The following is a 24,385-nucleotide window of genomic DNA, read 5'->3' on the forward strand; positions in this document are numbered from 1 at the left end:
GTTGCGGAAGAAGTCACGTGGCGTCTTAAGCCCCATTGCTGTGTCATCGGTACCTGTGGTTTAACCTACTGCTGAGGTTTACCTTCATCTCAGTTGCTGTGTCTTCAAGAAATCAAAATCAAAGTTTTTTATTTGTCACATGCCAAGGTACAATGTACAGTGCAGTGAAATGATGGTCGGCTGCAGGGCAGACTGTGCAAAACTCACAACAGAACAAATATAATTTACTCACAATCACAAGTCACAATAGAAAAACTATTTTAAAAATATAAAAAGAAATAACTTAAGGAAGATATAAAACACAATAGAAAAATGTGCAAAACAAAGTTAGACTCCAGCATGAGCTGCATTTAGTGTTCTGATGACCTGGGGGAAGAAGCTCCTACGGAGCCTGTCAGTGTTGGCCTTGAGGTTGCGGAGGCGTCTGCTTGACCGCAGCCACTGAAAGAGTCCGTGGTTTGGGTGATGGGGGTCCTTCATTATCCTACCGGCTCTGGTGCTGCACTGCCTGGTATACAAGTCCTGGAGGGGAGTTAGAAGGGTCCCTGTGGTGCGCTCAGTTAGTCCCACAACCCTCTGCAGGGCCATATGGTCCTATGACGAGCAGTTCCCATACCAGGCAGTGACGCATCCTGCCAGAATGCTCTCAGTGGCACCAGAGTAGGTTTTTAGAATGTCTAGACTGTTTTGGCAGTCTGAATTTCTTCAACAGTCTGAGGCCTTTTTCACCAGGATGGTAGTGTGAGTGGTCCATGTCAGGTACTCGGTGTACGTCGAGGTATCGGAAGCTGCTCACCCTCTCCACTGGGGCACCATTGATGGAGAGTGGGGTGTAGCTCCTCTGTCGTGTCCTGCAGAAGTCTTGTCCTTTGTTTTGCTGATGTTAAAGGCACTTCATCTTGCACATCTTGTTAACTCAATGTTCTGGCAGAGAATATCTATATACAGTAGATGGGCTCTGGTTCTAGGTAGATCTCCAGCTTCCGGTTTCCCAACAGTTTAACTGCGAATCAGCCGCACCTGTACGTGTTGCACTGACAATAAAGGAATCTTTATCTTTATCTTATCTTTTACACAGCAATCACATTAGCTTAACACACAGCTGCACATTAAACTTGTGATACTTCCGGTTTAAGTAGTACAATTCTAAAGCACAGCTAAGCTAGCTGACAGAGCAATTGCCCCAATAACTTTTAACAAGAAACAGTTAGCTACATAAACATTGCCATTTACTGTAAGTTACGATACCTTTAATGAAGTGGTCACTGCACACACAAGGATTATCTGGGGCATTCTAAAACGCTTAATGTGACTTAATGTTCCAAAGCAGCGATCAGTGATCACCAAATTTGTCTGACATCTCACATGTCATATACGCTGTCTCCTATCAAAAAAGTAAAACTGAGATCCAATGAAAGGGACTACTTAACGTAGGCTACATTAACTTAGGCTAACTTAACAACCATATTCCTTGAATTTGTTTCAATGGAGAGGAAAATGCTTAATGTAAGATAATGTCCATACTCATACGCTTTTGATGATGTGTTTATGACAAGACACGTCCAAGAGAAACTTCGTGATCATTGATCGCTGTTTTGGAACATTAAACCACGTTAAGCCTTTTCATGTAAAGCGTTTTAGAATGTCCCCATTATCCAACTCCACTCCTCCCAACCGCAGACGAAGGATCGCAAACCATTTTTACTGGCGTGTTTCGGTCAATTTCTTGCACTTGCCCCCTTTAACTACTTTTGGTACTCGATAGAAGCTCCTCGTGCTTTCTCGGTTTGATCGATTTGAGCAACCGTAAACAACGCAAACCATAGGCATTTTGAGAGCTTGTAATAGTGCTTCCTATGTAGAAAATCACTTCCTGCCCTCCATCTGCAGTTTGTGTCACAGCAATGCAGTGACGTGACGTCATATGCCAACAGGCTATTGGAGCTAGTGAGATGTGTATCCGGTTGTTAAGTCTGATGCCACACGTGACGTAATAGCCATTTCCGGGTCCAAACGTTCCTTCAGATCCCAAAAGCAAACAAACTTTTCACGATCACTTCCTTCTTTAGTGAGGCACCATTGAGGGTTAAAAGGGTCTAAATTGTTTCAATTCCAATAGTGTAGCTGTTCTGCCAGGTGGTATAATCAAGGGTAGAGTTCAGGCATCCATAAAAAAGAGGATTTAGGAGGTTGGGGTGAGTTAGAAGTTAGCAGTAAGCTAGTTAGCTAGTTGACATCTAAAGATAATATGCCATGTTCTGGCTGAGGTATTTCTAAAAACCAAAAATGTACAGGACTGCTATAACTTGGGACGTAAATGAAGATGAAAAACTAAAAATGTACCAGCCAGGTTTTGGAGGGTTAGTGAAGTTAGGCTAGTTGACATATAATGGATCTGCCACCCCCTGGCTAGCTACAGAAGCAGGGTGTGAAATCCAGGGGTCTCGGGGGTCCTTGATTGACACTTGAGACCCCTGAAACCCTCAAATGTCAACCCTTAAAGCCCGACAGACGCAGCCTGCGTCCAAATTCACATCCCTTCTTCTCGGGTGAATTGCTCATGTATTCATCGCTAATGATGCTAGTTGCTTGTCTATGCAACAAAGTGTTGGTGAGAAAAATAATTTTGAATTTACATCAAATTTAATAGTTACAATCTGCATACAGCTCTGCATCCATCTCCACACCCATTACTCTTTGAATTGAATTTGAATTACTCATGAACTATTGCATAAATATAGACATAGGTGGTTTTAACATAAGGCATAGGTAGGCAATTGTTTGGGGCCTCATCTGCCAAAGGGCCTCATGAATTTGTATTTCCTTTTTTTAATTCTAAAACATTTTTCCTTTCTTGTCTCTCCAAACGAATGATAATCTGTAATAGGTAAAAATAAATCTGTCTACATGTAAATGTGGGCCTATCCAATTAAATATCTATATTTGCAAATACAGTATTTATTATTTAGTATTTATACCTTTGCATTTGCACCAAATCAAATGATGTAGCAATTTGAGTTACTGTCAGAGACAGACAGTCACTATCTTTGTGAAGCGATGAAGCGTTTTCAAAGTGGATTTGAGAAGCGAAAGAGGAAGAAAGAAGATGCCCAGTTTAAGGAAAGCTTGCCTAAACTGACAAAATTCTTTAATAAAACAGCCACGATGGAGGAGCAACAAGTAGCTGACGTTACAACAGGTGTAACGTTAGTTGAAGAAGCTGAGCTAGCTAACGTTAGCAGCCGTACTGCTGCCTCAGCCTGTTGTGCACCCACAGCACCTACAACTTCTAGCGTTAGTGCCTCTGCTGGTTGCAGTGAACCAGCTACAGTGTGGGAGGAAAATGTCAGAGGTCACACCGACAGACAGCAGCAGCCCACCACAAACCAGACACCCGCCTGGACCAGCTCAGCATCCAGCAGCAGCAATTGCACCACCACCATCACAGAGCGACCTGAGCAGCACCAGTGAGAGCAGCAAATCTGTGAGTGAGACTGCAATCATTAGTGAAGACCCCATGTTGTGGCCAGATAAATTGACAGATCAGGACAGAATTGAAATTATTAAAAAAAGGCCCCATACAAATCTGCTGCTCTCTGTCTGATTGTGAATCAAAATCACCTGTTTTGGTGCAAATGAAAGTGACAACAGGTGGACAGGAGAGGCAACAAGCAAGACAGCCCCCAAAAGGGAATGGTTTTCCAGGTGGTGGCCACAGACCATTTCTCTCTGCTGATCTTTCCTGACTGATTTTTCTCAAGTTTTGCATTTTGCTAGTGCTCTTGTCACTCCCGGTAGCATAAGGCAGTACCTGCAGCCCATTCAGGTTGCACAGGTAGTCCAGCTTTTCCAGTATGGCACATCCATACGTGCTGTCGCAAGGAGGTTTGCTGTATCTCCCAGCACATTCTCCAGAGAGTGGAGGAGATACCAGGAGACGGGCCATTACACAAGGAGAGCTGGACAGGGCCGTAGAAGGGCAACAACCCAGCAGCAGGACCGGTATCTGCTCCTTTGTGCAAGGAGGAACAGGAGGAGCACTGCCAGAGCCCTACAAAATGACCAGAAACAGACTCCATGAACCATTTCATCAGATGACAGGCACACAGAGAGGGCCGGTAAAGAGACAGACAGGGATGGTAAAAACTTTATGGATTTTTTGACGGTCCACCGGCCCACCTATGCCACCCACCGGGATTTGTCCTGGTATGCCCAATGGCCAGTACATCACTGGCTGCCTCCAAATAGTTTTGTTCACTAGCTGTGATTGCGTTAAGCAAAATGGAGAAGGGCTTCACGTTGGTCTTTGCCTGGGGCCTCCAAATCAAAACCGCCCCTAAACATGGAACACACGTCACAAGAAAGAGCGGAAACGGAGCTTTGTCATGATGGTGCTAGTCACATATTTGTACATACCGAAGTAATCACGTTATGAAGACAGATCAAACTGCTGCAAAGTAATATCTTTACTAATTTCTTTACTCATGTTCACACCCCTGTTTCTCGGTTGAATAAGTCACGAAGTCCCTAGGGACAGCTATCGCTTCAACGTACTGCATATCAAAATAAACAGCAGAATTTTCCCTTTCCGATGATACTAGATGTTCCTCTGTGCGACAAAGCGTTGTCGGGTAGGCTAATCCGGTTTTGAAATCACAGCAAATTTCTACATTGTCTCCAACATAAGGCTGACATTACATCCCACTTTGTATGAAAAATAAACACAAAATAATGTATTTGCTTTTCATTGCAATGACTAAAAAGTTGTGGTCAAAAGACGTGCGCAGGTGTTTCTCCCGGGAAACTCCCGTAATTTGCATGGCAAACTTTATTTTGAATAATCGTCATACATGGATCCGTAAATTTTGTATGTTTGTCTGAAGTTACCAGATCATCAATGAAACACAATCTACACACACAATCCACACACTACATACAATTATTTATTTACTTATGTATTTACTATCCAACCTCCCCCCCACCCCCGCCGAAAAAACCTCCCGTATTTTGAAACCTAAATGTTAGCAGGTATGGGTAGGGGGGACCCCGATTGCTACCGGATATTTCGCACACTGTACAGAAGTATCGTTAGGCTAATATAAACACAGCACTGACAATGTCTTTTAAAAGTGTTGGGGTTAGGGTTAAATGGTTTTCAATATAGGTTCAAGGGTCAGTCAGTGAGGTACAGAACCTGCAAGTGCGCAATCGGCAGAGACAAGTGCCATCATGTGGCAGCCTTGTTGTTTTGGGTGGAGAAAAATGTGTCCCTAGTTGTTTTAATAGATCTGAGTCCAAAAAAACTATTCAATTGTCATTCTACCGCTTTCCTTGCGATGAGAAGGAGAAGAGGAAATGGCTGCAGTTGATAAGGTAAGTTACAATTCTTAAACAAATGAAGAAAAACAAAGTTTGGCGCAAGTACCCTTACAGTCACTAGACTCGACTGTGCCCTGCCACCACCACCATCATCGAAAGCACCAACGCATTGTAGATCGCTTTAAATGACTCTGTGAGGTACAATCTGCTCTGTAGTAACACAGTCAGATACAGCCTGCTATACTAACACAATCAAGGTAGAGTCTCCTACAGTAACACAGTGAAGTACTGGTCTATGCAGGGGCCAGCATTTACATTTACATTTACATTTATTTATTTAGCAGACGCTTTTATCCAAAGCGACTTACAAAAGTACATACAGCAAGTATAGCGACAGTACGGGGACAGGATGTGTACAGTTCCACAATGAGACAGTTCTCAGCTGAGAGCAGCGTCTGCTTGAGGACACAGTACTATTAGATTTGTACAATTACAGCCTATAGGGCAACTAATACGATACACTTTCAAACGGCGGACTTCAACAACTTCAAACGGCGCAATGAGCGTCAGGGTAAAGGCGGCAACAAGAGACAAATTTAAAAGCACAATTTAAAAAGCACAGCAATTTACGACAGCACTGATGGGCGGGGGGCAGCAATTGTGTGCTGGGTCAGTCCAGGTAGAGTCTGAAGAGGTGCGTCTTCAGGCCCCGTCTGAAGGACTGAGGTGAAGAAGCTGTCCGTAGCGAGACCGGGAGTTCGTTCCACCACTGGGGAGCGATGTAGGTGAAACGCCGATGTTTGGCAGAGCGAGCACCTCCTGCCTTGACCATGCAAGGAGCGAGGCGTCCAGTTGCTGCTGAGCGCAGGGGTCGGGCTGGTGTGTAGGGCTGGATGAGTTCTTGGAGGTAGGCAGGGGCTGTCCTGTTGACTGCAGAGAAGGCGAGGGTCAGGGTCTTGAATCTGATCCTGGCAGCGACAGGAAGCCAGTGGAGGGATTTCAGCATGCCTATAGGATAATTGGATTTGGGTACCAAAATCCGGGATACCTCTGAGCGGCGGCGGCGGGGGGCGTTGGGTGGTGGTGGTGCTGGATAGTGGCAGAGGCAGGCTAAATACACTAAATAAATACATAATAACGTGACTTATTCATGTTTATTCATGTTTCTTTTAATTTGTTTTTATTATTACAAATTTTATTACTGAAACAGAAACACTGCACAGTTGAACACTGTGGTGCATGTAATGTAGCACTGGAACATGCAACATGGAACGTCCGTCCGTTAGTGAGGAAGGTCGAAATGGCCGGTGTGCCCTTCTGTGCCTCCGCTGCGCGATTGTGCCGTTGTGATTTAATGTGCTGAGTAACGTCATTTTTCCCACCGTTTCCGATATTAAAATCAGTGCGACACACTTAGCAAAAGGCGTAGGCATTGTCGATATGGCTTCAAGATATGAAATTAAATTCTTCCGTCCAGCTGTTGTTAAATTTACATGTATATTTTGTTATTTTCGCCGGTGCACCACCTGAGTCTTCTCCTCCCATTTCTACCAGCGATGCTTGATTCAACTTCCCGCGCAGATATCAACAGCGCAACTGGGTTGTAGGTTGCCAGGTTTAGGTCACAAATGGGCTGCAATTTGTATGATGCGTTTCATACAAGAGCTGGCAACAGGACAACCTTGGAATAATATATTGATGTGAATATTCATAACGAGGTTTGGGCCATACAAATTACGGGATTTTCCCGGGAGAAATAACAAAATGGGAGGGGGCGGGAGATGGGTGTGAAATACGGGAGACTCCCGGGAAAAACGGAAGTGTTGACAGGTATGAATTAAGTACAGTGGGGAAATACTTGTTTAAAAATCAGAGAGGGATTGATTGGCTAAACCCAACTATTCCTTAAAGAGGGATATGATTATTCCCACTACGTCTTCTTATGCCTTCCCCGCCTTTTACATGTTTCCCAGAACAGGGCTGGGTGCTGTTGTTTTACACAGCAGGTAGCACTATTTTGCGAGGCCTTTCTGTGTCGGATCCAGGGATTTGGCATTGCTGGGACAGGGTCTGTGTGCTCACATCTCTCTCAGATTAGCTGGCTAAATTTTGCGCATGCTCTTACAGGGAGGTATCCATTTCTGTTTGAATACTCATTAAAGGGCAACAGAATGGGCCATATGTATCAATCTTTGTGTACAACTTGCTGTAGGACTATGTGTACGCACAATCTCATGATTTGTGTACGGCGGTTTTTCGTCAGAGTTGTCAAACACCACGTATGCCTGATTGTCTTCATAAATCTGAGCCTGAGATTATGTGCACGTGAATGCATTTAACGTTCACTCCCACAATAAAAAGATTTGCCCCCTCGCCATTTTTAACTGCCCCCTCAGTCACTTCATCCTGGCGCAATAACACTCATCAATGATTGACACAAGACTCGTTTACTTGCATCACCGTTAGTTCCTCTTGGTGTCGCCAATCTGCAAATTACAAATTTTATGCGTACGCCACCTCGAGACCATGAGCAGAGGTACGCATGTTTTCCCAGGAAGTATCTTTCTATCTGTGTAGAAAAGTGCTCAGCACGATTTTAGTGCGTACGCACCGTTGATACATGTGACCCAATAACTGCTAATTGCTGGAAGTGACACCCAAAAATTTTTTTACGCTACATTACTCTGTAGATTGTATCACTCCTGGGTACATTACACTACTCATATATTACTCATGTATTGTTGAGAATACTGTCACTCAGTATACTCTCAGTATACTGTATACACTGTATGCATTATTCTGTATACCGTAGCACTACATTAGCAGCATAATTGAACTGCACATGTGAATGTGAAGAACCCAAGCTTAGCTGTAATTAAGATTATTTTTTAAGTGAGGCTGGACTCTTGGAGTGCTATCTGGTATAATGTGTTTGCATCCATTTCTGCTGTAAGTTCAGAATGACTATTTCACACCAATGTGATGAGGCAGAAGGTCAGTCAGAACGCTGTGAACATTACATCATATGCTGACCTAAAGACCTTCCATCCACACTGTCATTCAAAGATGTTTCTGTAAATAAAACAACACATGGAATGGGGATGATAGAAAATCAATACTTTATTGATTCACACAAAGAGTGAAACAAGTCACAGCTTTGATTCCCAGCAGGCAAATGTATTTCTGTTGGTAGCTAATAAATTACATCATATATTACAGGATTGTTGCCTGCATGTATAACTCATCAAGTAAAACATTTGGTGACAAAATACTTCATATACACAATACAGAAAAATGGCAGTTAAATTAAAGGAGGGGTGCATAGCATTACCAATACACAGTAGAAAAAACTGTGGCTTCAGTCACAGCTCACAGCTGATGAGATGGATCCCACAACTCAGTGGCTCCCTGTTTTTCCCAAGTTCTAGGCTGATTACCTTCGTTGTGCTTAACACAGTTCAGGTAATGTTTACAGAAAGAAGGATAACATAATTTGGCTAAGTAAACGTTAAGCTTAACATTTTTTCACAGCATGTCTTCTTCACTTGCTTGAAATCCAACTGACGCATGTTCAGTTGACATTCAATTCGAATGCATTCTATTGATTGACGAAAACAAAAAATATTTTGTTAAATCTTGCATGCATCAAGTAATATCCTCATTTCATACAGGTGGGTACTTCTAGGAAATCTGGAGCAAGCAATCAAGCCAAAAACAAATTTAAATGTAGTCCATCACTTAGTTGAACCTACACCCCTCATTATAATCAAACTCAAAATAAACACATGAATGTGAGCACTTTTGTGTTCAGAACGTTTCATTCAAATGGCTAACAGTCAGCTGCACTTCTGTGGTAATGGAGGCATGAGCAGTCAGTGAGGTGAAAATATCCTATAAAAACTTGCGTTACACTTGTTGCTGCTTTAAAACCATGTGATGACTAAGATGTGTGGTGTAGATAGCAGGAGGCTGTTTTTCCTCGAGTGCTGACGTTACCCCTTAGCTCTGGCGTAGACGTGAAATGGACTCTCAGTTGTCGCTGGGCAGATTCCCCTGAGGCAACAACGTTCAGCATCCTCACAAACAGCCTGGGTTTACTGCGACTCTAACTCCCTATGTCTGTGATCCACTGGGGTTCGAAAGTCGTCAGTCTCAGCTGACTGTTATTTGTGAGTTCTGAAGTTCGGCATGTCCAAGTTTTGGCTCTTTTGCACTTTACACAGTCCCCTCTCCTCTGGGGAGAAGCACAGGCCTCAGCAGGGGAGCCTGGCTATCGCTCAGTGGTCTTTATCCGCTGATGAAGGGCCTCCGCCTGGGTTTTCAAGTTGCGGAACTCCCCCTGGATGAAGTCGGTCAGGGCTTTCCTCATCTCTACCTGCAGATGCGAAGACATAAGGCTACAGGTATGGTGCATTTCCACCAAGCAGTACAGTGCAGTTTGGTTCGTTACGTAACGGTTTGGTAAGGTAAACCCTGGTACAGCTTGTGTCTCCACCAGAGTCCTGCACCGAGTCGGGTACCCACATAAAAGTTGCTAAAACGGGTGGATTTTTCTTTCATTTAAATTCACGGGTATGGGCACGGGCGGGTAGTGGGTGAGAACCAAAACAGTATTTTAGTATTCCAAAATAAAACAGAAATGACAACGATGTGCAGTATTTCAACATCTAAATCACTATTATCAAGCCGCAATGTGTTTGATGGCAAAAGTCAATGATGCAACCTTTGACCCTTACGTCACCCATGCGACAGTGATTTCTTTGACGTTATCTCATACTTGGAGACATGAATGTGAATGCAGTTAGAGATAAGTTGGCTAGTGGAACATATAAAATCGTTGAAAACGAGTCTTGTAAAGCTACATCTGAGGTTTGGAAAAAATTTGGTCTAATAAAGGACCAAGAAAATAACATTGTCACTGGCTTTGCCGCTTGTAAAACCTGCAAAAAAATTTTGGCGTTTGATAGCCGCAGGCTGGGCACGTCCTCTTTAAGGAAACACATTGAGATCTGCAGGAGCCCAAGTGTTGCCAGTGCTGCAATTGACAGGTACTTTTCCAAAGGCTACAAACCTCCAAAACGGGAGGACAAAGAGGCTATAACACACTTAACCGTGAAATTTGTGTGCCAGGACATTAGATCATTTGAGACTGTGTGCGGCAATGGATTTTTTGAACTGGCGCAGGGCCTAATTGAGATTGGGGCACGAGCTGGCCTTGTGGACGCGCACCAGCTTCTGTCTGATCCAACCACTGTCTCCCGCAGGCTCACAAAATATGACGAGGATATCAGGCAAAGCATTATTCCGGAGTTGAGGATGCAGATGACCGAGAGCAACGTGGCTGTGACGCTGGATTTGTGGACAGATGATTTCCGAAAAATTTGACATCTTTGTGTGACAATACATTATGTTAACAGCAATTGGGAGCTGCAGGAACGAGTCCTTTGCACAGCTGAATGGGACAGTAATTTACGTAAAACAGCTGACAACCTCAGACCAGCCATCATGCAATCATTACGTAAATTCAATCTGGATGAGTTCTTTTCCAAGCTGGTGTATGTTACTGACAGAGGTGCAAACATTGTTGCGGCCCTCCGCACAGTCACAAGAACTGGATGAGTTCTTTTCCAAGCTGGTGTATGTTACTGACAGAGGTGCAAACATTGTTGCGGCCCTCCGCACAGTCACAAGAACTGGATGAGTTCTTTTCCAAGCTGGTGTATGTTACTGACAGAGGTGCAAACATTGTTGCAGCCCTCCGCACAGTCACAAGGCTAAATTGCGCCGCACATATCTTGAACACAGTGTTGCATACCACACTTGGGAAACCTGCTGAAAATGATTTATTTGGCGAAGAAGTATCTGGTCTCATTGAGTCTGCTAAGTTGCTTGTGACTTACTTTAAGCAGACACATCTCCAGAATCGTCTGGAAAAAACACTGAAAGCATCCGTTGAGACGTGCTGGAACTCCCTTCATACGATGCTGGACTCTATTAGCAGCCAGTACGAGGCCATCCATGCTCTTCTAGAGGAACGAGGGAAAGAACACCGTCTGAGCTGCATAAGCACTGAGACTTTGAGTGACATTGTGGGGTTTTTGGCACGATTCAAGGAAGCTACCAAAGCCCTGGAAGCATCCAAAACTCTGACCATTCACTTGACTGCAGTGTGGTTGGAGCGCCTCAGACGTCACCTTCAGCCGTCTTCCACTGACAGTTTGACATTGTCATCGCTTAAAGAAAAATGCCTCATGGTTCTGACTGAGAAATTTGAGCTGCATCTCCTGCACAAGCTGGCAATGTTCTTGCATTCAAAGTTGAAAAGCCCGAAGCTGCTTGCAGACCAAGGTGAAGTGATGAGCGTTCACAGCGAAGCACGACGTCTCGTGAAAGGTAAGCCTATAACTTAATCAGACTAACATATCATTTGCCTTTAAAATTGTATTGTGGCAAGCGAGTAATTTTAGCTAAATTTATTTATTTATTTATTTTAAACAGAACTTGAGGAGAAACATGAAAGGCCTCTAAAATCTGGCCCCAGCTCGGCGGGCCCACCAGCGAAGAGACCCCGTCCTGCTCCAGCAGCTGATCATTTGTCCGACGTGGAGGACTCCAGCGATGACACTGCGCTCCCCGAAGACGAGGTCACAGCATACATCGAGTTCAAGACACCCAAGGGGGATCGTTTCGATGTTTTGTTGTGGTGGAAGGAGCATGCTAAAATATTTCCCAACCTGGCAGTGATTGCGCGGAATGTACTCGCCATCCCAGCATCGAGCGGTGCCAGTGAGAGAGATTTTTCCTCGGCTGGATTTGTGATTGAAGAACGGAGAACTCATCTTAAATCTGGGACTGTAGATGATATCCTTTTTCTGCACAGTAACCTCAAGTGAAAGTAAATGTCAGCATAGGTGTATAGGAATATTGTTGGTGATTGCCAGAACAGGTTGGTTATTTTTTTTTTTTTGAATTATTATTTGGGTAGACCTTACCAAAAGAAAGCACACTAGGCTATTGTTCATTAGCCTAGATTTAATGCAAAATGTTTTGGTCAAAATAAAATGTGTAAGTTGAGAAGTTAAATAAAAGCTGAGATGGTAAAATAAAAACCTTTAATTGGAATAACTTTAGCCTATGTGTGATTCATCGCGGATACGGGTCGGGTCGGGGGTCTAATATTAACGGGTCCGGGCGGATGCGGGTTTGACTTTGATATAATGACGGGTGACGGGTCGGGTCTGGTACTGAGTTTTGTGGGTGCGGGCAGGCGCGGGTTTTCAAAATTGGACCCGTGCAGGACTCTGGTCTCCACTGCCAACCGTACCCTACTTAATAGGTGGGGCGTATGCTGGATGGCGATTGCTGCGTCAGCTAGGTAAGTAGCGTGACATCATAAAAGCACGCAAAGAACAAGACAAAGCAGAGACGGTTGATGGAATTTTGTGTTTATTAGGGCTGTCAACATTAAGGTGTTAACGCTTGTTCGCGATTAATCTGGAAACTTTACTCTAAACTCTGGAAGCGTTAATGTTTTAACGCAAATTAATCATATTATCAAGTTTGACCGTAACTTCCTTCCGTAATTACAGCATGGATATTTACCTGGCTGAATTACTGAAAGGCGTGGCAAATGCAGATGTGCTAAACGGCAAATTTCGTTTTAACCCTTTCGCATGTAATTTATTTGTTATGGTATATAGCACGCGTGTTACCTTATATGGTTTGTTATGTTTTCATTTGCGTTATTAAGTTTCTTATAGATTTCATTTAGCATTTGCTATATTTTCAGAGTTAAATCGCTGTTTCCTCAAAGCCAAAATTACCTAGAATTTCACCAATCTACTGTTCTAATCGCACCAGTTTTAGCATATGCGCTAAACGGCTAATCACACCAACGAAATTTGCCGTTCAGCCCGTTCAATCTGCATTTGCCACGCCTTTCAGTAATTCAGTCAGGTAAATAACCTCACTGGAATTACGGAAGGGAGTTGCGGTCAAACTTGAAAATATGATTAATTTGCGTTACAACATTAACGCGTTAAAGTTTCCAGATTAATCGCGAACGAGCATTAACGCATTAACAGCCCTTTGTATATCACGTTGTTGCACGGAAGTGATGACTCTGTTGACCAATCAACAGACGGCACTGGGTGTAGCTCCATCCTTTACAAACCGTACCACCGTGCTTGGTACCCCAACAGAAGGGTACCAAAAACCAGTACAGTACGCTTATTTTGGTACGGTTTGCAACTTTTGATGATGGAAACACAAATAATTGTGTACCGTACTGTACCGAACTGTACTATACTGCTTGGTGGAAACGCACCAGTAGAGGCAGGCACCACAAGTCTTACATTCTGCCAGATTAAATCAACATTTATCAGTTTCACTCTATAGGGAGTTCTGTGACCACAGCACCTGTGCTGATAGGACTTTGTGTAAGTCCAGAAGCTTCTTCACAACCTGTTTTTTCACAACCAATTGAAGGACAGAGGCCTGGGAAGTGTGCTTGAGTTTTCTTACTTCATCATTATATTACTGGTTATTTATTTGTGTTTTCACATCAGGTTTCACCTACTGATGATTCATGTATGATTTATACGATTTCATGCGTACATTGATTAAATGTAACCTGTTTTTACACTTCTTGTTTAGTGCTTCAATCAGGAATTGACAGATAATCAATGCTAAACTGACTAAACACAAATGTCTGCTTTTGCTGGATATATAGTACCAGTCAAAAGTTTGGACATGCCTTTCTTTATTTTTACTATTTCCCACATTTTAGAATAATAGTAAAGACAAAACTATGAAATAATCTTATATTTTAAATATACATAGGCATCAATTTCACTGTTTATATTTGTCTAAGAAACAAATTTCAAGCATTTAAGCACAAGTCTTTAGATCAAAATGTCTTTGCATGCATGTTTCCAATTATCTTAATCAGGTGTGTCCAAACTTTTGACCAGTACTGTATATTTAGAAATGAATATTTGGATTTCTATCAGGCCTCCAAGGGAAGAGAGTGAGAGAAGAAGGGTGAAAAGAGTGAGAAACAGACACTGGATCATATGAAAATCTCACTTGATTCCTGTTCTCAGATCTCAGTGTGTCCACCAGGTGTCTGACGGTAAATGGCTTCCCCACCAACACAGTTATTTTCTGAAAAAGAAAGATTCAAACATGAGACGTACACACAGGAAAGGTCGTAGGACTGCAACTGCTGTGCAATTCTTATGCCAGTATAGTAACTCACAGGACTTTTCCAATTGCAGTTCTACAATAACAATTTTATAACAGCAGGTGACGAGCTAAAAGTCAAACCAACATCTATGGAGGTCCAGTTTCACAAAAAAAAAAATTTTTTTTGTAAGAAAACAAAGTGAAGGGGACTTCCTTTTTGGACTGCCTCACCTGTCCAGCCCTGGGGATGTATGGGGATTTATTGGGAAGGACATCATTCATTCCTACAACAGAGTGAATGAGACTGTAACAGCAGTGTCAGTCAGAGGAAAATGAGTGTAACAGCAGTGTTCATCCAAGAAGAATGAGAGTGTAACAGCAGTGTTCATCCAAGGATAATGAGAGTGTAAACAGCAGTGTTCATCCAAAAAGAATGAGAGTGTAACAGCAGGATGCTCTGTTCATCAGAGCAGGATGCACAGCTGGTCCTGTCCAGTTAGAGGGGTTTCAGGTGGGCTGAAGACGGAATTCCAGAGTAAAACACCACTATAACCTTATATGTACAAATGTACTCTAATACCAAACCACCGCTTGTCTCACTTTAATGAAAATGTGTGGCTGACTCACCTACATGCCACAGAGGCAGTATTATGGGGTTGAGTGAACAGTCGGCTATCAATCGCCCAACTCCTGAAGTAAGAACAGACATATATTAAACAAGTAATCTACATTCACAGTGCTGGAAAAAACAAGTACACATTACCCCAGTAAATAACACAAACTACTCTCAATCTGCAGAATTACAAAGACAAAACTGCCAAAAAAACCCACACTTTGCAATGCCACTGACAATTCTACATGTTGGACAGAAACCCCAGTTCCAATGAGCAGGTTATTTTCAAAAACACACATGTATGTGACTCAGGGAGGCTAATGGCATATTATCTGACAGAGACAGCAGACCAAAGATTACTCTTAATCTAGCATGACTGGCAGCAGTAGAGACCGCTGCCACTCTAGAGCAGGGGTCGGCAACCTTGGGCACGCGTGCCACCATTGGCACGCGGAAGCGTAATCATTGGCACGCTGGCGATAAGCGCGCGAGAGAAGATTTTTAATTAATTATTTTTTTAACCCTTTCGCACGTAACTTATTTTTTATGTTATGTAGCACGCGTGTTATGTTACATGGTTCATTATGTTTTCATTAGCATTATTAAGCTTCTCATAGCTTTCAGTTAGCTCCCGCCGCCACGTTCTTCTGTGGCTATTTCTGTGCAGGAACGAGTGTTGAAATTGATGGCTAAAATGCTTGTTGACGCGATCTAAGTAAGGAAACCAAACTAATGTCATTTCAGTCACACAAGTCAGTGCGAAATCACTACCAATTAGGCAAAATAATTATGCCAAACCTGGCAGCCTGGGTTTAACGGATTCTGTTGTGTTTTCGTCCAATAATATGTTGTTGGTCTTATTAGTTAGCCAACGTTACTATAAAACGAAATTACCAAATCGTTCCAAGTGACCCTGTGAATGAGAAGCTCATTTTCGTTTTGATATTGTGGCTCATTAGCTACCATATGGGGACATTCTGTGATGATGTGTAACTTAAACGTTGCTCAATGTAAATTTAATATCCAATATTGATTTGTTATTCAGTGTTGTCACTATGATGTTTAACTTTATATTTTTGTCAATTTTTCAAACTGAAGTCAAATTTCCACTCTTGATTACAAAGGTGGACAATACAGCTGTTTTCATCTTAATTTTCTAAAGCACCTTGAGTTGCATGCACTTTCTGTCAGAAAGGTGTCTTTCCTTTTAAATATGTTTATGCTGCCAAAAAGCATATGGATTTTTATGTTTTTGACAATCATCGCTGCAAATTAATAAAATTACTGTTAAGCAGATTAAAGAATAGTGTTTTAATTATTTTGAAATTTTATTTTAGATTTAGAATGTTAATTTTCTATAAAATATATTACATTTTAATGTAATTTCACATAACATCAACATTTATTTTTGGCCCCTGGCCCTCCATCCAGATTAATTTTTGGCCCTTCATAGGAAATCAGGGCACCTCTGGTTTAGAAGAAAATATTTTAAAGGGATCAGCGGAAATTAAACTTTAATTTAAATAAGACATTATAAGAAATGAATGTTCTGTTTAATTGGTTGGGCATTCATGTGTAATTTGTTCAATAAAAGAATGTTTGAAATAATTTATTTCATTTCTTTATTCAGTGGGCATAGGCTATTCAATGTTTGGGGTCTATTCTAGCAGCGTACAATATTAAAGCAGAAAGAGAAGAACTGTATAACTAATATGCACACTTCCGTATTTGTTTATTTATGGCAAGTCATATCATCATTTCAATATTGAACAATGTTATCGCACATCGCAGATTTTCCTCATATCGTGCAGGCCTAATGGTAAATTCAATGTTGATATGGCACACTAATTAAACATCAAACTTCAAACTGGCAATTCATGTCAAAAAGGTTGCCGACCCCTGCTCTAGAGTCACTGTGAGCCTCCATCCATAATCACACAGCACTTTAACACCAACTGAAAGTGAATCAGCAGAGCTGTTGATTTCATAATAGCCCATTTTAACACCCTTTATGTATTTAATCTAACACAGAAACTACAACAGAAACTGTAATATCCCCAACAAGTTATTTTTATCACATCAAAAAAACACATCAAAAATTGCATCTTTTCACTTAATAATCAGTTAAATTACAATTCCAGAGTGGGTGTTTTTTTTTTATTCTGAATGCCCAATGCTTTTTTCCCCCTTTTCTCCGAATTTTATCAGGCTGTTCATCACAGCCCTCTGCTAACAATCCAGGAGTGCACAGGCAAGCATGTGCTCTCACTCCCAAATATGCCAATCAGCGTTTGAGCGTGTGAAGGCCCTTCTGGTCAGTACCCCGGTTCTTGCTGCTCCTGATTTTTCACTCCCCTTCAAACTAGCTGTAGACGCAAGCAACGCGGGTGCAGGTGCTGTTTTACTTCAAGAGGACTCCCAGGGCGTCAACCATCCCGTTTGTTATTTTTCTCGAAAATTTTATCGACACCAGAGAGGCTACTCTACTATTGAGAAGGAGACTCTGGCTTTGATGCTCATGCTTCAGCATTTTGAGGTGTATGTGAGCTCATCGTCTCACCCCTTGGTTGTTTTTACAGACCATAACCCGCTGGTTTTTCTCCATCGCATGAGAAATAACAACCAGAGACTTATGCGGTGAAGTTTGCGTTTGCAGGCTTTTGACCTACACATTATCCATATTTGCGGCAAAGACAATCTGCTAGCTGATGCCCTTTCGCGGGTGCATCAATGAATAAATCAATGCCTTATGTCCAGGTTGGCTGTATGGCGGCCTATGATACCTTTATCTTTTTTCGTTCGCCGGTGTATTTCCCACTGGGTGAGTACCACTGTCTTGTGTTTCGTTCTTTTTCATGGCTTGCTTGCATGTATAAACATATTTGTTATATTTGTATAAGTAAAAGAAAAGTCATTATATTGCTAGATGTAGGGTAGAAATCCCTTTACGATTTATTCATTGTTTTGGGGTGGGGGTGTTACGCACCGCTCCCCTTGCTCCTGTCTCCTCCCTGTTTTGCAGACGTTAGGTGACAGGTGGATGCAGCGAGGTGGATGGAGCCTAAAGTTTAAATGATCGCGGCAGAGAGCTGTCATCTCTCTCTAAAGGCGGACGCACCACTCCAGCTCCAGTGTTTTGTTTTGTTTTGGCTTTGTTTTGTTTTGTTATTTCCTTTAGGTTTTCTTTTTTTCCCTTTGTTCATGTATTAGTGGTTCTGTAGCTGTGTAGCTGCATGTTTTTCTTTTCTTTACGGTATGGAATGGGACCTGGTGCTCTTTGAATGCGCAGCCACCCATCAGGAACAGTGGGGTGCTCCTGCCGTCCACAGCCCTGGGGTCGCACTGTGGGTAGGTGCGAGGAACCCCTTTACCTCCCTGCCAGGGTTACGGTTTTCCTTTGGTCTGGTTCTGTTTTTCCTTGGTTATGTTTTCTGTTGACTACAGTGTTACTTTTGAATTGCTTAATAAACACTGGTTACGTTTCCTTGCAACAACGCGCTGGGTTTTATTGTTAGGTTAGCCGTAACAGTGATGCCAAGCACAGCTTCTTTAAACACCGTGCCAATCTGAGCAGACATGAACTGGAGAAAAACACCTCATAAAAAGGTTTATGCATGCAGACTGCAGGTATCCAAATGACCAGCGGGAGTCACTGATGAGCAATGGAGTGGACTAAGGCCCTACCCCATCTGGCCTCCCCAGTTTGCTCCTCCACTTTGGGCTCCCAGTCATCATTGGCTGCTGACGCAGCTGGGATCAAATCTGGGCCATAGTACTCAACCTTCCATTATAGGCAAACACCTCAACGTACCCCTAGAACAGGTGTTTTACAGCACACTCCCCTCAAGCAGGTATTTTAAAACAAACTTACCCCATTTTAATCTGATAAACTCCTGGGTCATGTTGACTTTTCCTAGGGAGGTAAGCATATGATTTTTTCATTATACCATTTATTAATATTTATCTCAGACTTTTCCAGGGTGAGCTACAATATCATAATGTGTACATTACAAAACTAAAGTAACTCTTTTGGAAACATTGTGTAATATCTGTACTCTGCGTAACATTGTGTAATAGCCGTACTCTGCCTAACACTGCATAGTCGATGCACTGTGTAATGCTGTGTAATAGCTGTATAATAGCTGTGTAGTGCTGAGTACAGTCCTACCTTCAGGAAATATGTGCACCCACTCCCCAGCATTTAGTTTTTCCAGGATGAAATCCATGCCTTTCTGATACACTCCATCTCCTAAAGTAGAGACACCATGGGAAGTTTAATCGTCACAGCACTGTTTTGCTGGCAGCCAACGTCACACACTCAGCCTGGGAAATGACACAGCATGCTTGGCTTCCACAGGATCTCCCTTCCACAATGCATTTGTACAAGATGTACGACCTGCAGCATGGGAACTCAACCAGAAGTGCTGTGATTGAACAAGAGACAGAGGAGCTTAGGGAAGCATGTGATGCTTTCATTACAGTTCATCAACCTAATTCCCAAACATACATTATACACATACAGAAGCATTCAAATACACAGGATTGCTGGTGAAAATATTAATGCACAAATGTTAATGATTACCATCCTGTTAAGACAGATGTCTGGTATTAATACTCAAATAAGACATGAAGTCCAGTGTCACTGGTCTTTAAAGGTGTATTGTTCTAATATTAGGCTAATCAGATGCTGATATGTTGATGCTACATTTCTGTTTTTGGTGTTAAAATACCATTTTTTAATAAAAAAAGATTTTTCCATACAAATTTTGTACATGTTGTGAATATGTCTACAGCACACCAAGATGAAACAGACAGATGAAAGTGAAAGACACATGAAGGGGACAGAGGCTAAAACATAGGTGAGGTTTAGAGAGGCATAAGGAAGACAGGCAGAGAGATAGGCAGTTTGGAAGCATGTGGGTTTCAGAGGTGGAAAGGGAGGTGGGGTTTACAGGCAGATGAGGTTTAGAGGTGAAGAAGCAGGTGAGCTTTACAAGTGGAGAGACAGCTGGGGTTTAGGGGTGGATAGACAAGTGAAGTATACAGGCAGGTGGGGTTTAAAGGTGAAGAAGCAGGTGAGGTTTAGGGGTGGAGACGCAGGTGATGTTTACAGACAGGTGGGGTTTAGAGTTGAAGAAGCAGGTGAGGTTTAGGGGTGGCCAGGCCAGTGAGGTTTACAGGTAAAAAAGGAGTTGAGGTTTAAAGGTGGAGAGGGAGGTGAAAAGGAGGGTGGCACACCTCGACACACGGGTACACACTTCCCCCGGCTGAAGAAGCGAGAGTGAAGCTCCCTGGTGAAGCAGATGTCAGAGGCAGCAGGAGTCCTGCAGGGACACAGCATCCAGAACAGCATTCAGTAATCACAACATTCAGTAATCACACCATCCAAAACAACATTCATTAATCACACCATCCAGAATAACATTAAGCAGTCACAACATGCAGAACAGCATTAAGTAATCACAACATTCAAAAACAATGACATTGAATAACCACAGCATTCAGTTATCAGCTGACTATTTTATATTCAGTGAACAACCAGGACTTGTGCATGGCTGTTGGGATGGAATTACCTGCCTTCGGAATTAACAGCGTTCCATAATAAAGTGTCACAATCAACCAGCTCTGGTGACCTCGTGCCAGCACACTGACACACTGGCCCCTTCACTCATTTTGCTGCTCGGCTTCTTGTTCCTGACACCAGGATGGAGCACTCATTATTTCGGTTAGGCTGTGGAGGCCGCACACAGCTTAACATGGCATTACTGTGTATTGGCAAACTTCTGGAAAACCATGACAGGGCATGCCAGATGCCTCTATACCGATGAAGCAGCAGCAGATCATATTACCACTAGACAAAAAATAATGCCTGCCAGACAGCCTTTTTACAATTTACAGTTTAGACTGGAGTAAGTCCCGCCCCTTGAAGGTGTCCAAATCTAGTGATACACTGTGCAAAATCACACAAGAACAGCATGCTTTAAGATCGGTGGCTTCCAGAGCACATGCTACACCCTTACTCACCACCTCATCTTGTTGAATTTCCAGAGGTGCCGCAACTTGAGAATGCCTAGGGACAAAAACAGGACCGAGAGCAAGATCCTGTCAGTAAGGGAGTGCTGCGGGAGACCTGCTCCAAACCGACAACTGCAGGAAATGTAACAGGGAATGGCCACTGACCTAAGAAGTATTCGGAACTACTCCAAATGCACTGTAGCAAATTTACTTTTGGAAACTGGCTCTTCTGCCTTGCAGGCTAAAATAATTTCCATTGCTGTCCAACTGCATCTTCAGGTATTAGCCATTACTTAAGGATATTTCTGCTTGTGTAGCACAGGTATAGTCTGTGGTGCAGGGTGGAATATAGGCAAAAGTGACACATAAGGTTGCTGGAATTGGATTGGATGAGTGCCGCACCCCAGATGTGTGGGTCATCCATGCACGACTGGTGATTGGACAGGGTGATGAGGGGCGTGTCAGGGGGTCGCTCATCAATGAGCTCCAGCAGGACTTCCTGGTTGTGCACTGTCATACAGTTTAAGTACTCTGCATGAGTTTAGAGGACAAGGAGAACAGGGAGAGAGGTGGAGAGACAGAGCAAGGGGAGAGGTGAGAGTACAGACAGAGGATGGAGAGAGAGAAAGAGAATCAAGACAGTTAATGTCATTCAATGAAAGTTTAACACAGAGAACTGGCATATAAAAAACAGCCGCTGCTGGGTACAAGAAACCCACTGTGCCTACTGCATGATTATATAAATGCTCTTCTAATCATGTTACATTACACCCAATATATTTTCACTGTGTTGCAAGTATATCCTCCTTTTGTATATAATTTATTGTTACTGTCAGAGATTTCCACAACCGCAAATATTGTTACGAGTAGATTTCCAGATCTCCCTCTCAATGGTCTGCTGTAGTGATGGGATTGCCTATTGTCTTTATGGAGAAAGAAGTGAGAGAGCTCAGGTAGACTCACTGGTCCAGAAGTAGCTGTAGGACCCCACCATCCCCATGACCAGGGAACTTGAGAGTCTCCAGCCCAGGCTGGGGCGCTGTGGGAATGGCCATTTCACCTCCAAGGGCATCACTACCACAGGGTTCAACTCATGCAGGCTGAAATGAGTTTCCGTATTACAAAGGAGCAACAGCAAAGACTTTCAACTGATATACATCACTGTAGTATGATGGTCATTATCACACCATAATAAGAAGACGTAGTGTCCAGTGTAATGTAGCTTTTAGCTGCATCATTAGAATGTCATAATGCAACTAAATACGCTAGGACTAGGACATGCTACATTTCCAAATTAAGTGCAGCACATTCTGAAAAATCACATGTCTGAGAAAGACCGACAGTTTGTAAAGCGGTCTTCCCATGAAAAAAAAATGCGGACGTAGCCCATACGGCACTTGCAGTTAAGCAACTAGCGCTTTGAGTTTCTCTGATGAAAAAAAACCTTTTTTATAGAAGGCGACAGTTCAAAATACACAGAGTTCAAATGATCACTTTGCTGATTAGCAGTAAAGAAACAGCATTGCGGTCAGAACACTGAGGGGAAAGTAAAGCAATTAACTGCACAAAACTAGCAACATCGTGAGCTAGCAATGTGCTTTGCGAATGTTACTTTCATTATATGCTAACTAGTTATACAGCGAGCAGGCAATGACAACATCTGTAACAGTAACCTCTTTCACTAGCTTTGTGAAAGTTGTTTGAAAGGCACACGGTAGTTCGATACAATCAAAGAAAGTGATTCGTTTTATGACTTCCTCCTAGTTATCTCAGTATTCTCTGGAAATGACACGAAATGACACCAATAGCTAGTTAACACATGCGCGGTTAAACAGCTGGCCACAAAACCCAGCAAAAACCGAAGAATTACTGAGACATGCAACCCTCAGTTTTTTTTAGCATATCATGTTCGCTGTTTTTTTTTTAAACTTTGCTCGAATCTAATACTAGCCATCTAACTAGCAAGCAAGCTGGGTTACATAGCTATATTTAATTAATCTATTTTCCAATTTAGCGATCTAATTTTTAGACAGAACTTGTTTGGAATGTGGTTAATCGAATGTGCAGTTCAGCATGAATAACGGCAGTTTATTACCGTTTGTTTTAAATAGACTGTAAAGACAGCAATTCAAAGCAGGAAAAATCACCTTCTGTGAGCTGCCGGAAGGAAGCTTCTGCTCGATTTGGCTTGTGGGAACTGTAGTTTTGCTTCTCCTCTCTTGTTTTGATTATGGAACGCCATTTGGGTCAAAAAGAAAAAAAAAAGTGAGGACAGAGCTAAACTGTAATTCAATAAGATGCCTCATTCCAATGTTGGAATACTGAATGTTCCATTGGGGGTCGTACATCAAAAGAAACAAAACAGACAATTACTATAATGCAAGGAAATTGTTTATTTACGTTCTTCTATCCTTATATTATTCTAAGACAAATGACATCAGTTTATAACACATATGTCAATATCAAGGCCCGCGGGACAGACACGGACCTCCACGACTTTTAATCCGGCCCGCCAATAATTTCTGACAATCAATTTAATGTGGCCCCTGCTCTGGTGTTTAAATTTTCTGTGACAATACAAAGTTGAAATGCAGGAGGTGCTACCGTGCTCCACTCACGCTTTTATCAGAGAATTTGCCTACAATACAAACAACGTAGAGCTGCCTTTTCAAAGGTAGCTAACAGGGGCTTTTCTAGCTAGCCTATTGAAAAGATCAGGGGCTAAGTCAAGTTTGCCTGGGGTTTGTCTATTTTTTTTTTTTTTTGAAGGGAGATTGGCATCGGTAGGTTGGTTAGGTTATAGGCCTATCTACCTTTATAATAAATAAATAGGCTATTATCACACCTTCAGACGCTGCAAGTCAAGTTCCGCTCTGTTACACAGTCTATTGTTTTGCTATAAAGACCTTGTTTTTCAGGGCGACAATATTCAGGGCTAGGCTTAAAATATTTGGGGTTATAGCCCCGTATGATCAGACCTTATGATGCCACTGGTAGCTACCATAAAAATGGCCAAAAAAAGAAAACTGGACAATGAATATTGACAATTTCAAGAAAAATGGGGAACAGAATATTTATTTGGCACACTGATCCAGGACCCTCCCCTGATTCTTTTGACCAAGTTTTATATCTGCACCACGAGCGCTCTAGCGCCACCAACAGGTTAAAGTTGGACCTGCGTTTACACATGTAACTTTTGAACGGTTTGTCCGATATTCAAAAATGAGATAATGTTGGATTCCTTGGGTCAAG

General features: G+C 42.4%; 1 protein-coding gene across 2 annotated transcripts; it reads right to left on the bottom strand.

Moving 5' to 3' along the window:
• Positions 1-8,421: 8,421 nt before the first annotated feature.
• taz (tafazzin) lies at positions 8,422-23,305 on the bottom strand. 2 transcript variants are annotated; one of them, XM_036532367.1, is made up of 11 exons: positions 23,229-23,305; positions 22,097-22,233; positions 21,536-21,664; positions 21,143-21,188; positions 20,357-20,442; positions 19,287-19,367; positions 18,990-19,031; positions 15,133-15,195; positions 14,737-14,789; positions 14,407-14,484; positions 8,422-9,694 (listed from the first exon to the last, which is right to left on the bottom strand). In XM_036532367.1, exons 2-11 carry the CDS (start codon positions 22,203-22,205, stop codon positions 9,590-9,592), a joined length of 792 nt encoding a protein of 263 aa, XP_036388260.1. In that variant the 5' UTR covers positions 22,206-22,233; positions 23,229-23,305; the 3' UTR covers positions 8,422-9,589. The 2 variants fall into 2 exon arrangements, with proteins under 2 accessions (XP_036388260.1, XP_036388259.1); XM_036532366.1 differs by having other exon boundaries at positions 23,281-23,300.
• Positions 23,306-24,385: the final 1,080 nt, after the last annotated feature.

This window comes from Megalops cyprinoides, chromosome 6 (genome assembly GCF_013368585.1).
Source record: "Megalops cyprinoides isolate fMegCyp1 chromosome 6, fMegCyp1.pri, whole genome shotgun sequence".
NCBI lineage: Eukaryota > Metazoa > Chordata > Actinopteri > Elopiformes > Megalopidae > Megalops > Megalops cyprinoides.